The sequence below is a fragment of the Carlito syrichta genome, unplaced genomic scaffold, assembly GCF_000164805.1.
Source record: "Carlito syrichta isolate Samal-C Ts95f unplaced genomic scaffold, Tarsius_syrichta-2.0.1 Scaffold305844, whole genome shotgun sequence".
In the NCBI taxonomy this organism is placed as follows: domain Eukaryota; kingdom Metazoa; phylum Chordata; class Mammalia; order Primates; family Tarsiidae; genus Carlito; species Carlito syrichta.
Genome location: NW_007249940.1, coordinates 461,245 through 476,663, shown reverse-complemented (window position 1 = coordinate 476,663; position 15,419 = coordinate 461,245). Strand labels below are relative to the sequence as shown.

General features: G+C 38.9%; 1 protein-coding gene across 2 annotated transcripts in view; it reads left to right on the top strand.

Annotated features, from left to right (window-relative positions):
* The window catches only part of TMEM164 (transmembrane protein 164), a 167,997-nt gene that overhangs the window by 63,751 nt on the left and 88,827 nt on the right, over positions 1 to 15,419 (top strand). For both annotated transcript variants that reach the window (XM_021714881.1, XM_008062814.2), the window contains exon 3: positions 7,478 to 7,527. In XM_021714881.1, the coding sequence (XP_021570556.1) occupies positions 7,478 to 7,527 (50 nt within the window). The remainder of the gene's footprint in view (positions 1 to 7,477; positions 7,528 to 15,419) is intronic.

The following is a 15,419-nucleotide window of genomic DNA, read 5'->3' as shown; positions in this document are numbered from 1 at the left end:
GTTTATCAGTAGTAGTTTTTTTTCAATAGCTCATACTTATTTTACATCTTTACAGTGTGCCAGGCATTTGAAGTGCTTCAAGCATTCAGTTTTTACAGTTACTCCATGAGATGATACTATAGTAATCTCCATTGGACGGATGAATAAACTGAGCCCAAGTGGTTAAGCATTCTCTCCCTGTAGGTAGCTAGACAAGGGAAGCCAAGTAATATATCAGAATGTTATTTTGCAAACATGGAATTAGAACAGATGAAGTTAGTTGAATTGAAAATTTAATATGAGCTGTTGCTGATGTGGCTCAGAGTAGGGATGGATTTTCTATTGCAATCGGAATTATAGCTACTATATGTTGAGCATTAGCTATATGCTGGGCATTGTGTCAAGTGTTTTGCTTACTTTATCTCATTTGATCCTCTCCAAAACCTTGTGAGGCATAGGTATTCTTTTAATCCCTGTTTTACAGATGAAAATTCTTCCAGTCTCTTGTCCAAGGCCACAGTGCTGGTGAGTAGCAAAGCCAGCATGTGGATCCAAGTCTATCTTGACTCTAAATCCTGTCCTCTTAACCACATAGCATTGCTACCTGTTCTGCTTTCATCTTCTTAATAGAGATGAATTTGCCAATGGGACCAGAAAACATACAAGCTTGGGTGTGGACACTGCTTGGGTGTGGGCACTACTAAATATGTATTTGCAACTTTCCTTATTCTATAAGGAGAATGGTTGCGGTTGGCCAACCCTATTCTTTCTTTTCTTTTTTTTTTTTTGAGTTGGAGTCCCGTTCTGTCACCCAGACTGGAGTGCAGTGGCCACTCCTGGCCACCGCAGCCTCGACCTGCTGGGCTCCGGTGATCCTTCCGCCTCAGCCTTCCGAGTAGACGGAATTACAGGCGCGCGCTACCACGCCCGGCTACTTTTTTGATTTTATTGTAGAGATGAGGTCTCGCCTGCCCAGGCGGGTCTTGAACCCGCGGGCTCAGGCAATCCACTCACCTCAGCCTCCCAAAGGCGCGGGATTACAGGCTGAGCCACCGAGCCCGGCTCCCTATTCTTTCTTTAGGTATAATTCAAGCAGGTTACAATTTGTTCTTTCAAGTCTGAGACATTAAAGCTCAACTTAGTAGGCACACTTATTTCCTTTTTATCCAAATTCTTGAGGGAAACTTCTTATTCTGACAGAAATGGTAAATTCTCAGAAAGAGGTAAACTGAGGGAAATAATGGGAAAACTGAGGATGGGCGTTTAATTGTGGAGTACAGGGAAGGCTTCCTGGAGAAAATGATGCTTAATTTTGTATTTGAATGGTAAAAAAGAGTTAGTCACAAGAGGAAAGGTGGGAAGGCCATTCTAGAAGAGTGAATAGGATGTCAGAAGTTTAAGTATAGAAAACAAAATCATGGAAATATTAAGAAAATAATAGGTGACTCTATAATCCCAGGGCTATAAAATATTTTAAAAGCATGATCTCAAAGACTGAAACCATAAAGGAAATGACAAATACATGTGATTACATAAAGATTAAAAAAGCTTCCATATAGGCTGGGCTCAGTGGCTCAACCTTTGGGAGGTCGAGGTGAGTGGATTTCCTGAGCCTGCAGGTTCGAGACCAGCTCGGGCAACTTGGTGAAACCTCGTCTCTACAATAAAATATAAAATAGCTGGATGTGGTAGCATGCATCTGTACTTCCGGTTACTCGGAAGGCTGAGGTGGAAGGATTGCTGGAGCCCAGAAGGTCGATACTGGGGTGGCTGTGTGCATGCGTGCCACTGCACTCCAGCCTGGGTGAAGGAGTGAGACTCTGACTCAAAAAAAAAAAAAAGCTTCCATACATCAGAAAACTACTATAAGCAGAGCTGCAACAATGACAACCTGTGAAAAAATATTTGCAAAAAATGTCAAACAGTCTGTATTAAGTGTCAATAATATATAAATAGCTTTTTATAGCTCAGTAAAAAAAGAAGACACCCGCTCAAAAATAGGCAAAGTGCACAGATGGTTACATCCCAAAAGAAGAAGTATGGCTGGCCAATAAACCTGTTAGAAAATACTTGAACATTTCTAGTAATCTGAGACATGCAAATTAAAATGTTAAATTTTGTGTGTGTGTTTTGACTTTTAAACAAATGATAATTACCTGTGGGCCAAGCTGCAGCAAAAAGCACATTCTCATGTATTGCTGGAGGGAGTATCAATTCAGATAACTTTTCTGGAGGGTAACTTAGCATCATGGGTCAAAAGTCTTCAAATAGATATTCCCTTTGAAGATCTAGAAAGTCTTTGAAAGCAGACTAAGGAAATAGTAAAGGAACTGAAATTTAGACTTAACTTACATGTGTAACAGGAGGATATTGGATGAGTAAATTGTTGCATATTCACATAATTGAATAAAATGAAGCTATTAGAAAATGAGGTTATAGAAGCATATTGGTTGATATGAAGTACAGTGGGATGCAGTTTGGCGTAAGACACAAGGCTGCCATGCTGGAGAGATAGGCAAGGTTCAGAGTCAAGAAGACCTTGTCTGGCATGCTAAGGAACTTGAGCTTTTTTGTAAGTAGTGGCAAGTCATAGAAGGATTTTAAATGGCAGATCAGAGGGACATTTTAGGTACATCTCTGTAGTAGTATGCCTACAGGTGGGAGACCAGTGAAGAGATTCTTGTAATGGTCCTGAGGGAGACAAGAGCATCAGTGGATAGAGCAATGGGACAGACTTTGGGCAGCCCAGGGAGTTAATCTTCCCTATCGTGGTTATGGTCATAAGCACTCGGCGCCAGAAATCCTCAGATAGCTGCATACCATCCCAGGAGGTGGAGCCAGGAGAACTGGGGCCTAGAGAGATTGTGTGCTAGGCCAAATACCAGTCTTCTGTACCTCTCTCACTCTGTTTCCCTTTCGTTTAGTTTGCCCATGGTCTTCACTGCATAACCTGTCTAACCCCTCATATAGGATGGTCTGTGGTGACTGACCCCTTCCCAATTACATTTCTCATAGTACTAATGCTTTCTTCTGTGAACAAGAGCAATCTTTTTAGGTGCTATGAAAGTGAGGGTTTGTTGAATCTGATGTTGGCAAAGCAGAATTGGATGGGAGGCAGAACAATGATGGCAGTGAACTTGATGCTGATATGACTCAAGAGGAGTAGGAAGCAGGACAAGTGATGCCTGAGAGATTGGGTAGGGAAGGTGGGAACCTGGATCCAGAGCGGATAAGAGGTAGAGGATGAACTGGAACAGTGGCTGATACCTACATTGGATGCTTAGGAAAGTGCTGAATGTACAGGTTTCAGGGCAGAGGAGCCTCGTAGTAGTACTGGGATTTTCCCTGGGGAAGCTGAGGGTAGTTTTTGAATGGAAGCTGTGAATTACTTTTTTTGGGGAAAAAAAGCAGCCCCAAAGACCTTCATTTTATAAGGAAGGATTCAAGGATTGCAAGTGCCCACCGGACCTAAGGATGAGGTGAGGCGGGTTGGAGGTAAAACAAGCCTGTCTTTTGGGAACACTGGACTTTGAAACTCATCTGTGTAAACATAATTTGCTACCCTGTTGGGTTTTTGTTTTGAGATGTCTCAAACCATAGAGAGTAGATCTTGGGAGCTGGCTGGTGGCACAAGTTTGGGTCCTTTGGGGTGACTTCCTGTGTGCCGTGTGGTCAAGGAGCAGGGTTAGAGCCTAAAGAAAAGGAACCCCCATGAGGGCTGCTCTGTGTCAGGCGTGAGGTGGAAAGTGCATCGAACTGGGAGTTAGGGGACCTGGTTTTTATAAGAAAGCTTGTCAGACCTTTCCCCCTTGGTTTCTTCATCTCTCATAGGGGGTTTAATAACATAGTCCTGATTACCTCTCAGGTGATGGGAAAGTAGATGTGCTCTGTCACACTTCTCTGTGTGCGATCTGCTCATGGTCTTAGCTTCAGGTGCTGAACTGGGCAGATTCTGGCATGAATGCAAAGTGCGAAGTGCTGCTCAGATACATTCTCATCTTCCTACCATCCTTGTTTGCATTTCTAAGTTTCCTCTCTTCCCACTCTATTTGCAGCCGGATAGCTTAGCTTTTCATCTGCTAGCCTAAAACACATGCTACGAAAATTTGGAGGCGGTTGGAAGCCAACCAAGGAAGAAAGCAGGGATATTCAGGTCGAGGCTGAGGGCTCTTGGACCTTCTCTGAAGTAAAATATTTTCACGTGGCTCCGGTGGCTAATGATGTTTATTATGGTTGTGACTCTAGCATGACAGAGTGGGAGATTCAATGCTATAAATCTTTGAAGTTGCTAAAGGAGACCATGAGTTTACTGGAAATGGAATATGATGAATCTGGGGTTCTTTTTCAAATTTGCTGATTTGATATGTCTACATGCATCTGATTTAAAGATTGCTTGAAAAAGATATCCTCTATCCTGGTGATGGGAATATCACCAGGTGATGGGGTATCCTTTATCCTGATGGTGAGAATAGACAGGAAAGATGAGAAAGACCAAAGTGCCAATTAGAATGACTTGGCGACATTAAAGTAAATGAATTGGAAAACTCATTTAGAGTCACAACTAGATTAGCTGCTTCAAAGGAAGTTAGATCCATGATTGATAGAGAGTAATAGGACAACCGACTGGGTTGGGACTGAAGGCTTGTTTAGCGGGTGCCTGAGCTTCTGGCATTGGGAAGTTGTGGATCAGAACCAGCCAAATGGAGTTATACAGAAAATTTACCCCCCCAGGTTCTGCTTATTTCTTGGCTGTGAGTATAGAAAAGATTTAACTGTGGCGCCTAGTGTCGCATTTTTACTTCTCTGTTTAGCATGTTGGAAGTGTCTTAGGTATTCCAGAAACTCAGGAAGGCTGCTGGCATGACTTTTGGTGACTACAGAAGTATTGAGGACCTTTCCAAGGTTTTGGGGCCCCTGTTTCCTCTCTGTGTACTATAGCTTCTGAGTATAGCCTTTGATGGGCCTGAAGCTGGGTAACTATGTGCAGCCTCCAACTTGGTCCCTTGCCTAAGGTGAGTAATATTCCTGCTGGATCAGGGGTAAAAAAATGCCAACTTTGTTTCTTTTTTTGTTGGACTACTCCTGAGGGGTGGGGTGGGGAGTGGGGAAAAGTTAATATTTAGATAATTGAAATTCCAAGTCTACAATCCTTATCTCAAACCATTATGATCAGATGCATTTCGGAAATCATCTAATCATGCATGTAGGGTATTTTACATCTGTTCCCAGTGGGGTTTGGGGCAGCACCTCACAATCAAATACATTACTATTTTTATGGAAAACAAATGAATATTTAAAGTGAGTGGAAGTAATGAAGTCTGTAAATAGCTTAACAATTCGGTTCAAGTCATGTTTTGTTATCACATTAACTTCAAAAAACCCCCCAAACTTTCAGTTTTTAGAAGTTTTGGATCTAGGGATTGCCAATAAAGGATTGTGGACCTGTAATTATCATTGGCTTTGTACTTTTAATGAAATGGATCACAGGGGAAAGGCACACTCTCATTGGATATTTCCGTGGAGGGGTTTTTCTGATTAGGTATTGTGCAGGCAATAGACATCTAGCTGTGCTTTTTTTTTTTTTTTTTTTTTTTTTTTGAGTTGGAATCTCACTTTATCACCCAGGCTGGAGTGCAGTGGCACACTCACAGCTACCCCAGCGTTGACCTGCTGGGCTCAGGCAATCCTTCCACCTCATCCTTCCACATAGCCAGAACTACAGGCGCACACTACCATGCCCGGCTAATTTTTTGATTTATTGTAGAGATGAGATCTCTCCAAGTTGCCCAGGCTGTTCTCAAACCCATGGGCTCAGGCAGTCCCCTCACCTCGGCCTCCCAAAGTGCTGGGATTACAGGCTTGAGCCACCATGCCCGACCAGTTGTGTTCTTTTTAAGACCCTTTCTCTTTTTCATTCTTCTTCCTCATCCTCTTGGCAGAGGTTCAAGCAGGTGTCTTTCCTTATAGAATTTTCCTTGTAGTACCCTTTTCTTCTAAATATGGACTCTGAGAGAACTGAAGAACCAAATGCTAAAGAACACATACATGATAAAGCTAACAAATCTATAATGCAGATAATCTATATATATTTTTTTTTCTTTTTTTTTTTTTTGAGTTGGAGTCTCACTCTGTCGCCCAGACTGGAGTGCAGGGGCCGCTCCCGGCCACCGCAGCCTCGACCTGCTGGGCTCCGGCGATCCTTCCGCCTCAGCCTTCCAAGTAGCTGGAATTACAGGCATGCACTACCACGCCCAGTTGATTTTTTGATTTATTGGAGAGATGAGGTCTCGCTGCCCAGGCGGGTCTCGAACTCGCGGGCTCAGGCAATCCACTCACCTCAGCCTCCCAAAGGCGTGGGATTACAGGCTGAGCCACCGAGCCCGGCAGATAATCTATATTAATAAGAGCTGTCAAGATAGGGACATATGTGAGTGATTTCTAAACCACACCATTAAGTCACTACAGATGAAGGAACTCTACAAACATGCTTCATTCTTTCGTCAGTCCTTAGTCCTGCTGAATGTCTTTGTTCAAGGTAAAAAAATTCAGCATATCAGACTGCCAGGAGTGGTTGAATCTCTTGGGAGCGTTTGGTAAACATATGGATTCCTGGATTCCCGTACTTGTGGAATTAGAATTCTTAATGAGGGGAACCCAGAATTTTGCATGTTTAACTAGTTCTGCAGGGGATTATTTTGGTTCCTCTTGATATTTGAAAACCACTGCGACAGCTCTAGGTTTTCAAAGGCTGTACCCAGGCCTAGGTCACAGCAAATATCAGGGAACTGATTTGTATCTTAGAAGGACAAAGTTCTTTTTGTTTGGTTTGATGTGGGAGGAGAATGGGAGAGTAAAACCACCTAGATCTGCTTAGAAACAAACAAATCAAATCAAAGGGAGATTTGGAACCTGAGAATGACAGTTTGATAGGGTTGCCAGATAAAATACAGGATGCCAAGTTAAATTTGAATTCCAGATAAACAATGCATAGTATTTTAGTATAAGTATGTCCTAAATATTGCATGGAACATACTTATATAAAACATCATTCATTGTTTATCTGGAATTCAAATGTAACTGGGCATCCTGTGTTTTTATTGCCATATTTGACAATGCTGGGTATTCTCTCATGGGAGGCAAACCAGGTGGCATGTGTGTGCATGTTCCATGATCAGAATCTATTTTTACTTGCCCTGGGTTAAAAGCTTCTAAGACTTACTGCTTGTGTCATACTGAAATTGAAGCATTGAAAAATTGAGTTTTATCAACCTCACTGTCTTCCTTTCTTTCTTGTGTGCACACACACATACATGCATGTGCAAACATAAACATGTACCTTGGAAAACTACCTGCTTGCCTCTAAAAAATTTTTATATTACATTTTGTATTAGAGTTTTGGTTTTATTTTTTTTTTTGGTTTGTTATTGTTTAAGTAGCATTGTCTCACTGTGCCCAGCATTTCTCCTGCTAACCTTTCTTAATTTCTCTTCAATTGCAGATCTTTCTCCTGGCCTGCCCTCCATGTCGGGGAGCTATTGTCATCTTCAAGTAAGAGAAAATTGTTTTTTGCTCTATTGCTTTTGCTATTCAGACTATTTTTGTCTGTTTGATAACAAAGGATGATGAACACATTGCTGTGAACACCTTGGGATTATACCACTTTGTCTCTGGTCTTCCCTAAGGGACAAAAGTTTATAAGGGCCCACTGAAACAGGGAAATGCTATATGTGAAGATGTGGCCCTTACAAATCCCGTCAAATCTTCTTAGCAAATTCTCACGGTTGGGGGTTGTATGGCCCTTAGAAGGTCGCTGCCCCTGCTCAAGTTTCTCTTGAGAACATACTGGGGGCCAGACTGCTTCTCTTCTCTCAAGAATCTTTGCTTTGTGATCCTGCTCCACTGAGGATATCATTCTTCACATTGAAGGGCATTGTTCTTATGTTTTTTTTTTTTTTTCCTAAAGTGCAAATTACAGTAAGGAGAGAAAAATTTCACCTTATTACAAGTCCTGACTTTCATAAAACTAGCAAGCATCAAATCCATTAAGGTATATTGCAAGAAAATTGTGTTTCTCTGAAGGCAGGTTTACTTAAATGAAATTATCAAGAGTCCTGGAACTCTCATTTTAATCATGAATTGTGACCATCTCACTTATCAAATCTTTTATTGGAGTTACTAATGAGAAGCTAAATCGACTAAATTAATTTTTTCTCTTTTCTCCTTCCCTGGCCCCCATTTTGGAGATATTCCTGAGCAGTGAAATGGCCACAAGCTAGATGGAGGGAACAGGAAGTAAAGAGCCCAACCGATCCTTGGATAATTGAGAGTGTTGTAAATGGCTTTCTGATTTACTTAAGTCATTAAAGTGTTAGGTAGGGGGAAAAAGACCCCATTTGCTGCTTCAAATAGCTCTTGGAAATAGCCACTTAGTCTCTTGCCTTAGGTGAGTAACTTTGAGCTGGGTGAGGGGTAATGGATCCTGATTTCATATATTTCTTATGTGGACAGCTCCCAAGGGAAAGGGGCATTTAACCCTGTTTTCCTCCCTTGATTTTTCAAAATGAGTCCAATTATTCAGTGTAATGTTTTTAATGTTAAATTTATTGGTTGTACTTCATTTTTATGAAAGTAACAATTCTTGTTATAGAAAATACAGAGACACATAAAGAAGAAAATAAGCATCACCTCTAATCCTATCACCAAAAGATAATTTTGCTTATTTCATTTCTTTTTTTAATAAGCAGAGATCATATTGTATATTGAGGTGTTTGTATCTTTTCTATATTTTAACTTAATTTATTTATACATGTATACACATGTATAAATATGTAAGTATGATTGCTAGATATATTTTTATGGTGATCCTTTTCCTTTATTTTGTTTTTTGCTTCCATATCTACTTTCCACACCATCCTTGCATCTTACCAAACCAGCATTTATCTCTTTAAATTTTCTCCATGTGCATAGGTACACACACACCCATACACACACACACAGGTTTAGAATGTTTTGTTGTTCATTGTTCTACAAAACTAGAATTTTATATATGCTTTAATACATCAGGCTCTTTTCACTCCACAATGTCTCATGGAAATCTATCAAAGTCTATTAGTAGAGCTGTTAGTCTTTTATCAGGCTGTAAGTTATTTTGTGGATGCATAATGTATCAGCTATTCCTTTATTAATAAGCATTTACTTTCTTTTTCTTTTTTTTTTGGGTCAGAGTTGCACTTTGTCACCCAGGCTAGAGTATAGTGACGCCGTCATGGCTCACCACAGCCTCAGCCTCCTGGGCTCAGGTGATCTTTCTGCCTCAGCCTCCTGAGTAGCTGGGACCACAGGCATGTGCCACCATGCTCTGCTAATTAAAAAAAAAAAAAAAAAAATTAGGGATAGCGTCTTGCTGTGTTGCCTAGACTGATCTTGAACTCCTGGGCTCAAGTGATCCTCCTGCCTTGACCTCCCAAAGTACTGGGATTATAGGCATGAGCCACTGTGCCCAGCCACATTTGCTTTCTTTCTGGATTTCTGCCACTACAGTCAATGCTGAAATAAATATCACTGTGCATATGCCCTTATATACTGTTGCTTTTAATTTAGATAGTTAGCAGTATATAGATATATATGAATGTTTATATATAAATATAAATATATATGTGTATATATATATATTTTTTTTTTGAGTTGGGATCTCACTCTGTCACTCAGGCTGGAGTGCAGTGGCACACTCACAGCAACCCCAGCGTTGACCTGCTGGGCTTTGGTGATCCTTCCGCCTCAGCCTTCCAAGTAGCCGGAACTACAGGCATGAACTACCACACTCAGCTAACTTTTGATTTATTGTAGAGACGAGGTCTCCCTAAGTTGCCCAGGCTGGTTTCGAACCCATGGGCTCAGACAATCCACTCGCCTCGGCCTCCCAAAAGTGCTGGGATTACAGGCTGAGCCACTGAGCCCGGCCATAAATATATTTATATTAACAGATATTGACGGATTGGCTTACAAAAACAGGCTTAATACTTTACTTTTTGCTTTTGTATATAATATATGAGATTATTCTTTTCCTCATATCCCTACCAGCAATAGATGTTATGTGTCTTTTATTATTTTGATGACCTAATGAGTGCAGTTCCTTGTCTATTTACTAGTGAATTTCAGTATTTTCTCGTTTTCTGTCTAATTAAATTGGTTCTCCTTTGACTTGTCTATTCATATTATCTGTCCATTTTCTTATGGGTTGGTTATTTTTTCTTAATTTGTAAGCCTCTTAGTATATCTTAGATCTTAGCCCTTGGTCTGTCATCGTTGTTCTAGCTATCTTTCTAAAATCTGTATGTATTGACTTTGTTGATGGTATATATTTGCATATAATTTAAAAAATACTTTTATATCCAAATATAACTCTTTTCTTGTATAGCTTCTAGATATCCAGTCTTGGCTAAGATTGTTTTCTTAAATATAGATAGCCAGTTGCACTAGAATAATACATTAAATAATTCTGACTTTTCCCTGATAAGGGAAAAGATAGGTAGCCCTATCTTTTCAGGTATTGAATGTTTTATATATAGTATTAGGGTCTGCTTATGAATTCTCTCTTCTGTTTCACCTATTTGTCTATTTGTGTACCCAAATCATATTGATTATATTAGCTTTAAAAAATACTTTTCTTGGCTATTCTTTGACACTTTTTTCTACATGTGGATTTTAATATCACTTTTACTTACCCCTCCACTTCCAAGCAAGCCCTACTGGGATTTCGATTAGAAATGCATTACATTTATATTTCAGTTTTCAAATTATATAGTATGTTTTATCTAAGAAATGGTGTTTCTTTCCATCTGTTCATATTTTATGTCTTTCAACTAGATTTATCCTTTTCTTCATATCTGCACTATGCCTTTCTTGATATACTCATTCTTTAAGAATTAACAGCTTTCCCCCCATTATGAGTGGAATGTTTTTTCTCTTTCCATTCCTAATTGTTTCTTGTTAGAATAGAAAAATATTCTTGATTTAAAAAAAATATTTATCTTATATCTGGCTATCTTACTAAATTCCTTTGTTAGTTCTGGTAAATTTTATTTTAGTTTTATGTCTTCTTTCCAGTGGTGGTACCAGTTATTTCATTTTCTTGTTGCATTTGCTAGAAATTCAAAGACGGAGTTAAATAAAGTTGGTGCTGCTGAGCTACTTACTGTTGCCTAAAACTGATTTTAAATGGAAATGTTTTCTGTGTTCCTCCATGTTTGCCATTGGTGTTTGTTAAATAATCTATTGTATTTAAATAGTTTCCATATTTACTTAGAGATTTTTTAAAGGGGGAATAATTGCAGTATTTTATTAAATCCTTTTTCTGCGTTTATTGATTATGTAGGCTTTTATTCATTTAAGTTTTTGATATAATATATTACATTGATAGACTTTCTGGTTTTGAACTACTCTTTGTTACTGAAATAAACCTTGCTGATCATAGTATATTATTATTATTTTGATACATTGTTGGATTCTATTTGTCAATATTTTATTTAGAACCTTGCTTCAGTATTCATAAATGAAATAGGAGTAATTTTTTTGGTATCCTTGTCATCAAGTTTAAGGATTGAAGTTATGGTAGCTATGTACTGCAGAACGTTCCTTGTTTTTCTCTGGCCTAGAATAATTATTCTTAGAAATTATGTGTCTTTAAAGATCAGATAAAACTCATCTGTGAAGCCATCTTGTCTTGGTACCTTTTTCAGTGAAAGATCCTTAATCAACCTTCCAATGTCGGATGGTAATCAATCTGTCCAAATCTTTGTAGGTCAGTTTTGACCATTTGTATTTTGTTGGGAAATTATCCGTTTCATCTGAGTTTTCAAATAGGTTGCCATAAATTTAGCTGGGCATGTAGTATCTTTTTATGTTATAATTTTAAAAAATTTCTTCATCTGCAGTCATGTCTTCTTTCTTAGACTTTATCTTGTCTGTTTATTTGTTCTCTTATCTATATTTTAATCAGGTTAGTAAGTACTGCCTATTTTTGATTGCTTTAATAGAACCATGGTTTGAATGTATTCATTCTTTCTACTTTTATTTATTTTTTCTACTTAATTTTCATGTTTTATATTTATTGGTTCCCTCTTCCTGTTTTTGTTTCCTAATTTCTCAAGACAAGTATTTATTCCTTTTGTTTTTGTCTTTTATGATCATACTTTTCTATTATCATTTGTTGGTTTAATGATATCATGAGTTTTCTCTAATTTGCCATAAAATATTCATCCACATCATTGTAATTAATTAATTAATAGTCAGGGTCTCACTGTGTCACCCAGATTGGAGTGCAGTGGTATGATCATGGCTCACCATAGCCTTGACCTCCTGGGCTTAGGTAATCCTCCCTCCTCAGCCTCCCGAGTAGCTGAGACTACAGGCATGTGACACCACACTTGGCTGATTTTTCTGATTGTTTTGTAGAGGTAAGGTCTCGCTGTGTTGCCCATGCTGGTCTGGAACTTCTGGGCTCAAGCAATCCTCCTGCTTTGGTCTCCCAAAATGCCAGGTGTGAACCTCCGCATCTGACCATCCACATCATTTTAAAATTAAATCTTATATTTTGAGATAATTATAGAATATGAAAATACTTTTAAAAGTTCATGGAAAATGGAATTAAAAAATAAAAAATATAAACCTTATTTCTCAACATAAGCTCCATCAAGTTCAAGACACTTTTGTATGCCAATGATACTAACCATTTAGTCCACCCCTAAAGAACTGAGGGTCTGAGGAATGCAACCATGTCAAAGCAGTCTTTTTACATTATTAACTAAAGAAAAATGGGTATTCTTTAAAGTTTTTTTTTTTTTTAAGTTTCAGAAACACATAGAAGTTAGAAGGAGCCAACCAGGGCTGTAAGGTGTATGCCTAATAATTTTCCATTGAAACTCTTGCAAAATTGCCCTCGTTCAACGAGAGGAATGAGCAGGAGCATTGTTATGGTGGAAAAGGATTCTCTGGTGAACCTTTCTTGGACGATTTTCTGCTAAAGCTTTGGCTTACTTTCTCAAAACAGTCTCATAATAAGCAGATGTTATTGTTCTTTGACCCTCCATAAAGTCAATAAGCAAAGCACGTGAGCATCTCAAAAACCTGTTGTCATGATTTTTGTTCTTGACCTGTCCGCTTTTGCTTTGATTGGGCTGCTTCCACCTCTTGGTGGCCATTGCTTTGATTGTGCTTTGTATTCAGAATTGTACTGATAAAACCATGTTTCATCTTCTGTTACAATTCTTCAAATATGTGTTTCAGGATCTTGATCCCATATGTTTAAAATTTCCATTGAAAGCTCTACTCTTGTCTGCAGCTGATCTGAGAGCAGTGGTTTTGGCATCCATCAAGTGAAAAGTTTGCTCAACTTTAATTTTTCAGATAATTATAAGCTGAACCAATTGAGATGTCTATAGTATTGGCTATTGTTTCAGTTGTTAATTGTTAGTCCTCTTCAGTTAGGGCACAAACAAGATGAATCTTTTTCTCACAAATTGATATGGATGGTCTCTGCTGCAGGCTTCATCTTCAACATCATCTTGTCTTTTCTTAAAAGTTATATATTTGTAAACTGCTGATTTCTTTGGGGCATTGTCCCCGTAAACTTTTTGTAAAGCGTCACAGATTTCCCCATTCTTCACTCAAGCTTCACCATAAATTTGATGTTTGTTCTCGCTTCAATTTTAACTGAATTCATGTTGCTCTGATAGTAACTCTTTTCAAACTGATGTCGTATCCTTCTTAATGCCTCCAACAAGATTGCATTCAGACATGTTGTGATAAGTTTAGTTTGAGTTTATTTTGGTGCAAAAAGGTATTGAAATCCACGCATTTTTTTATCACATGCATTTCCCATGAACTTGTTGAAGACTCCTTGTATATTAAATATAATGTAATAATAACGTAAATGCGGTTATAAGAAAAAATACAGGGAAATTCATAGTACCCGTTACCTAGTTTCTTCCAATGGTAACCTCTTGCAAAACAATAGTACAGTATCACAGCCAGGGTATTGACATTGATGCAGTCTGTTATAGCAGAACAGTTCCATCACTATGAAGATCTCTCCTGCTGTCCTTTTATAGCCACACCTACTACCTCCCTGTCTGCACCCCATCCCTGACCCCTGGTAACCACTAATCTGTTCTTCATCTCTGTAATTTTGTTATTTCAAGGTTCTTGTATAAATGGAATTATACAGTATATCACCTTTGGAGTTGACATTTTAAAAATCACTTAGTATAATTTCTGGAGATTCATCCAAGTTTTTATGGTACATACCATTTTTAATGGGTGCACATGTGTAGAAATATTATATGCAGTGTGAATTTAAAAATCAGTATTTTAGAAAGTACTTACAATAATAACTCCACCTTACATTAGTATTGCTCTTTATTGTTTTCAAAGTAGTTTATCTTAAATTATCTAATCTTTAAAATAATGCTGTGGGATAGGACATACATTATCCATACCACAAATAAAACCGTTGGGGGCCAAGAAATAGTAATATATTGGCTAAGGTTACATAGTAGCAGAGTCAGGAATCCTATTCTTCCTTTCCTGCTAATGCTTATAATCAGGTTTGGTATGTGGTGGGAAACACTTAACATTGATCATCTCATTTGATTCTTTTAACAAATTTGTATGGGAAGTACTAAAGTGTCTCCAGTTAGATCAAGAAAACTGCGGCTCAGGAAGTTGTGACTTAAGTGGCTTATACGTGGTACACGTCGGATTTGATCCAGAGTCTCTCTGACTCAAGAGCCCATGCTCCTAATCACTACCTTATATTGCTGAAGTGAATAATTTCTACTAGTCCATTATTATTGAAGTGGTTAAAAGCTTGAAGGCATCTTAAAATTCCATAAATCTCAGTGTACATGAATGGGCACTGTTGTGGTCTTGACAGTAGAGTATCCTGTGGGTTCATTGACTAGCTCTGTATACCCATCTCTTTCTCTGAAGGCTCATTGCTGTGCCAGCCATGTGTGAGTTTGCCAGCTTCCCAGCTAAGCAGGCACTGTCATTTTCTTCCTGGCGGCATGCCCAGTCACTGCAGGAAAGGGGTATGATGAGTGTGCTGCACGCCTTGTTCTGGGCAGGGGTTGGCAATTTCCTTTGGGGGTGGGAAAACGGCAGGATTCTCTACAGGGTTCCCATGGTGCACTTCGCAAGAGGTCATGATGGTTCCCCAATGTTCTGACTGGGTCCTGGAGTGCTTCATTTATGTGTACCTCAGTTGACATGTGATGTGCTAAGTCCTGTTGCTGTAGCCTGCTGCTGGAAATGCTGCCTCAGCAGAAAGCAGGCATCCAGGGCATGGTGCTAAAGTTGGAAAGTTTCTACCTGGTCCACCACTGTGGCACCTTAAGACATGGTGCTCTTTTGATCTCCAGTGTCTCCAGCTCCTAGGATTC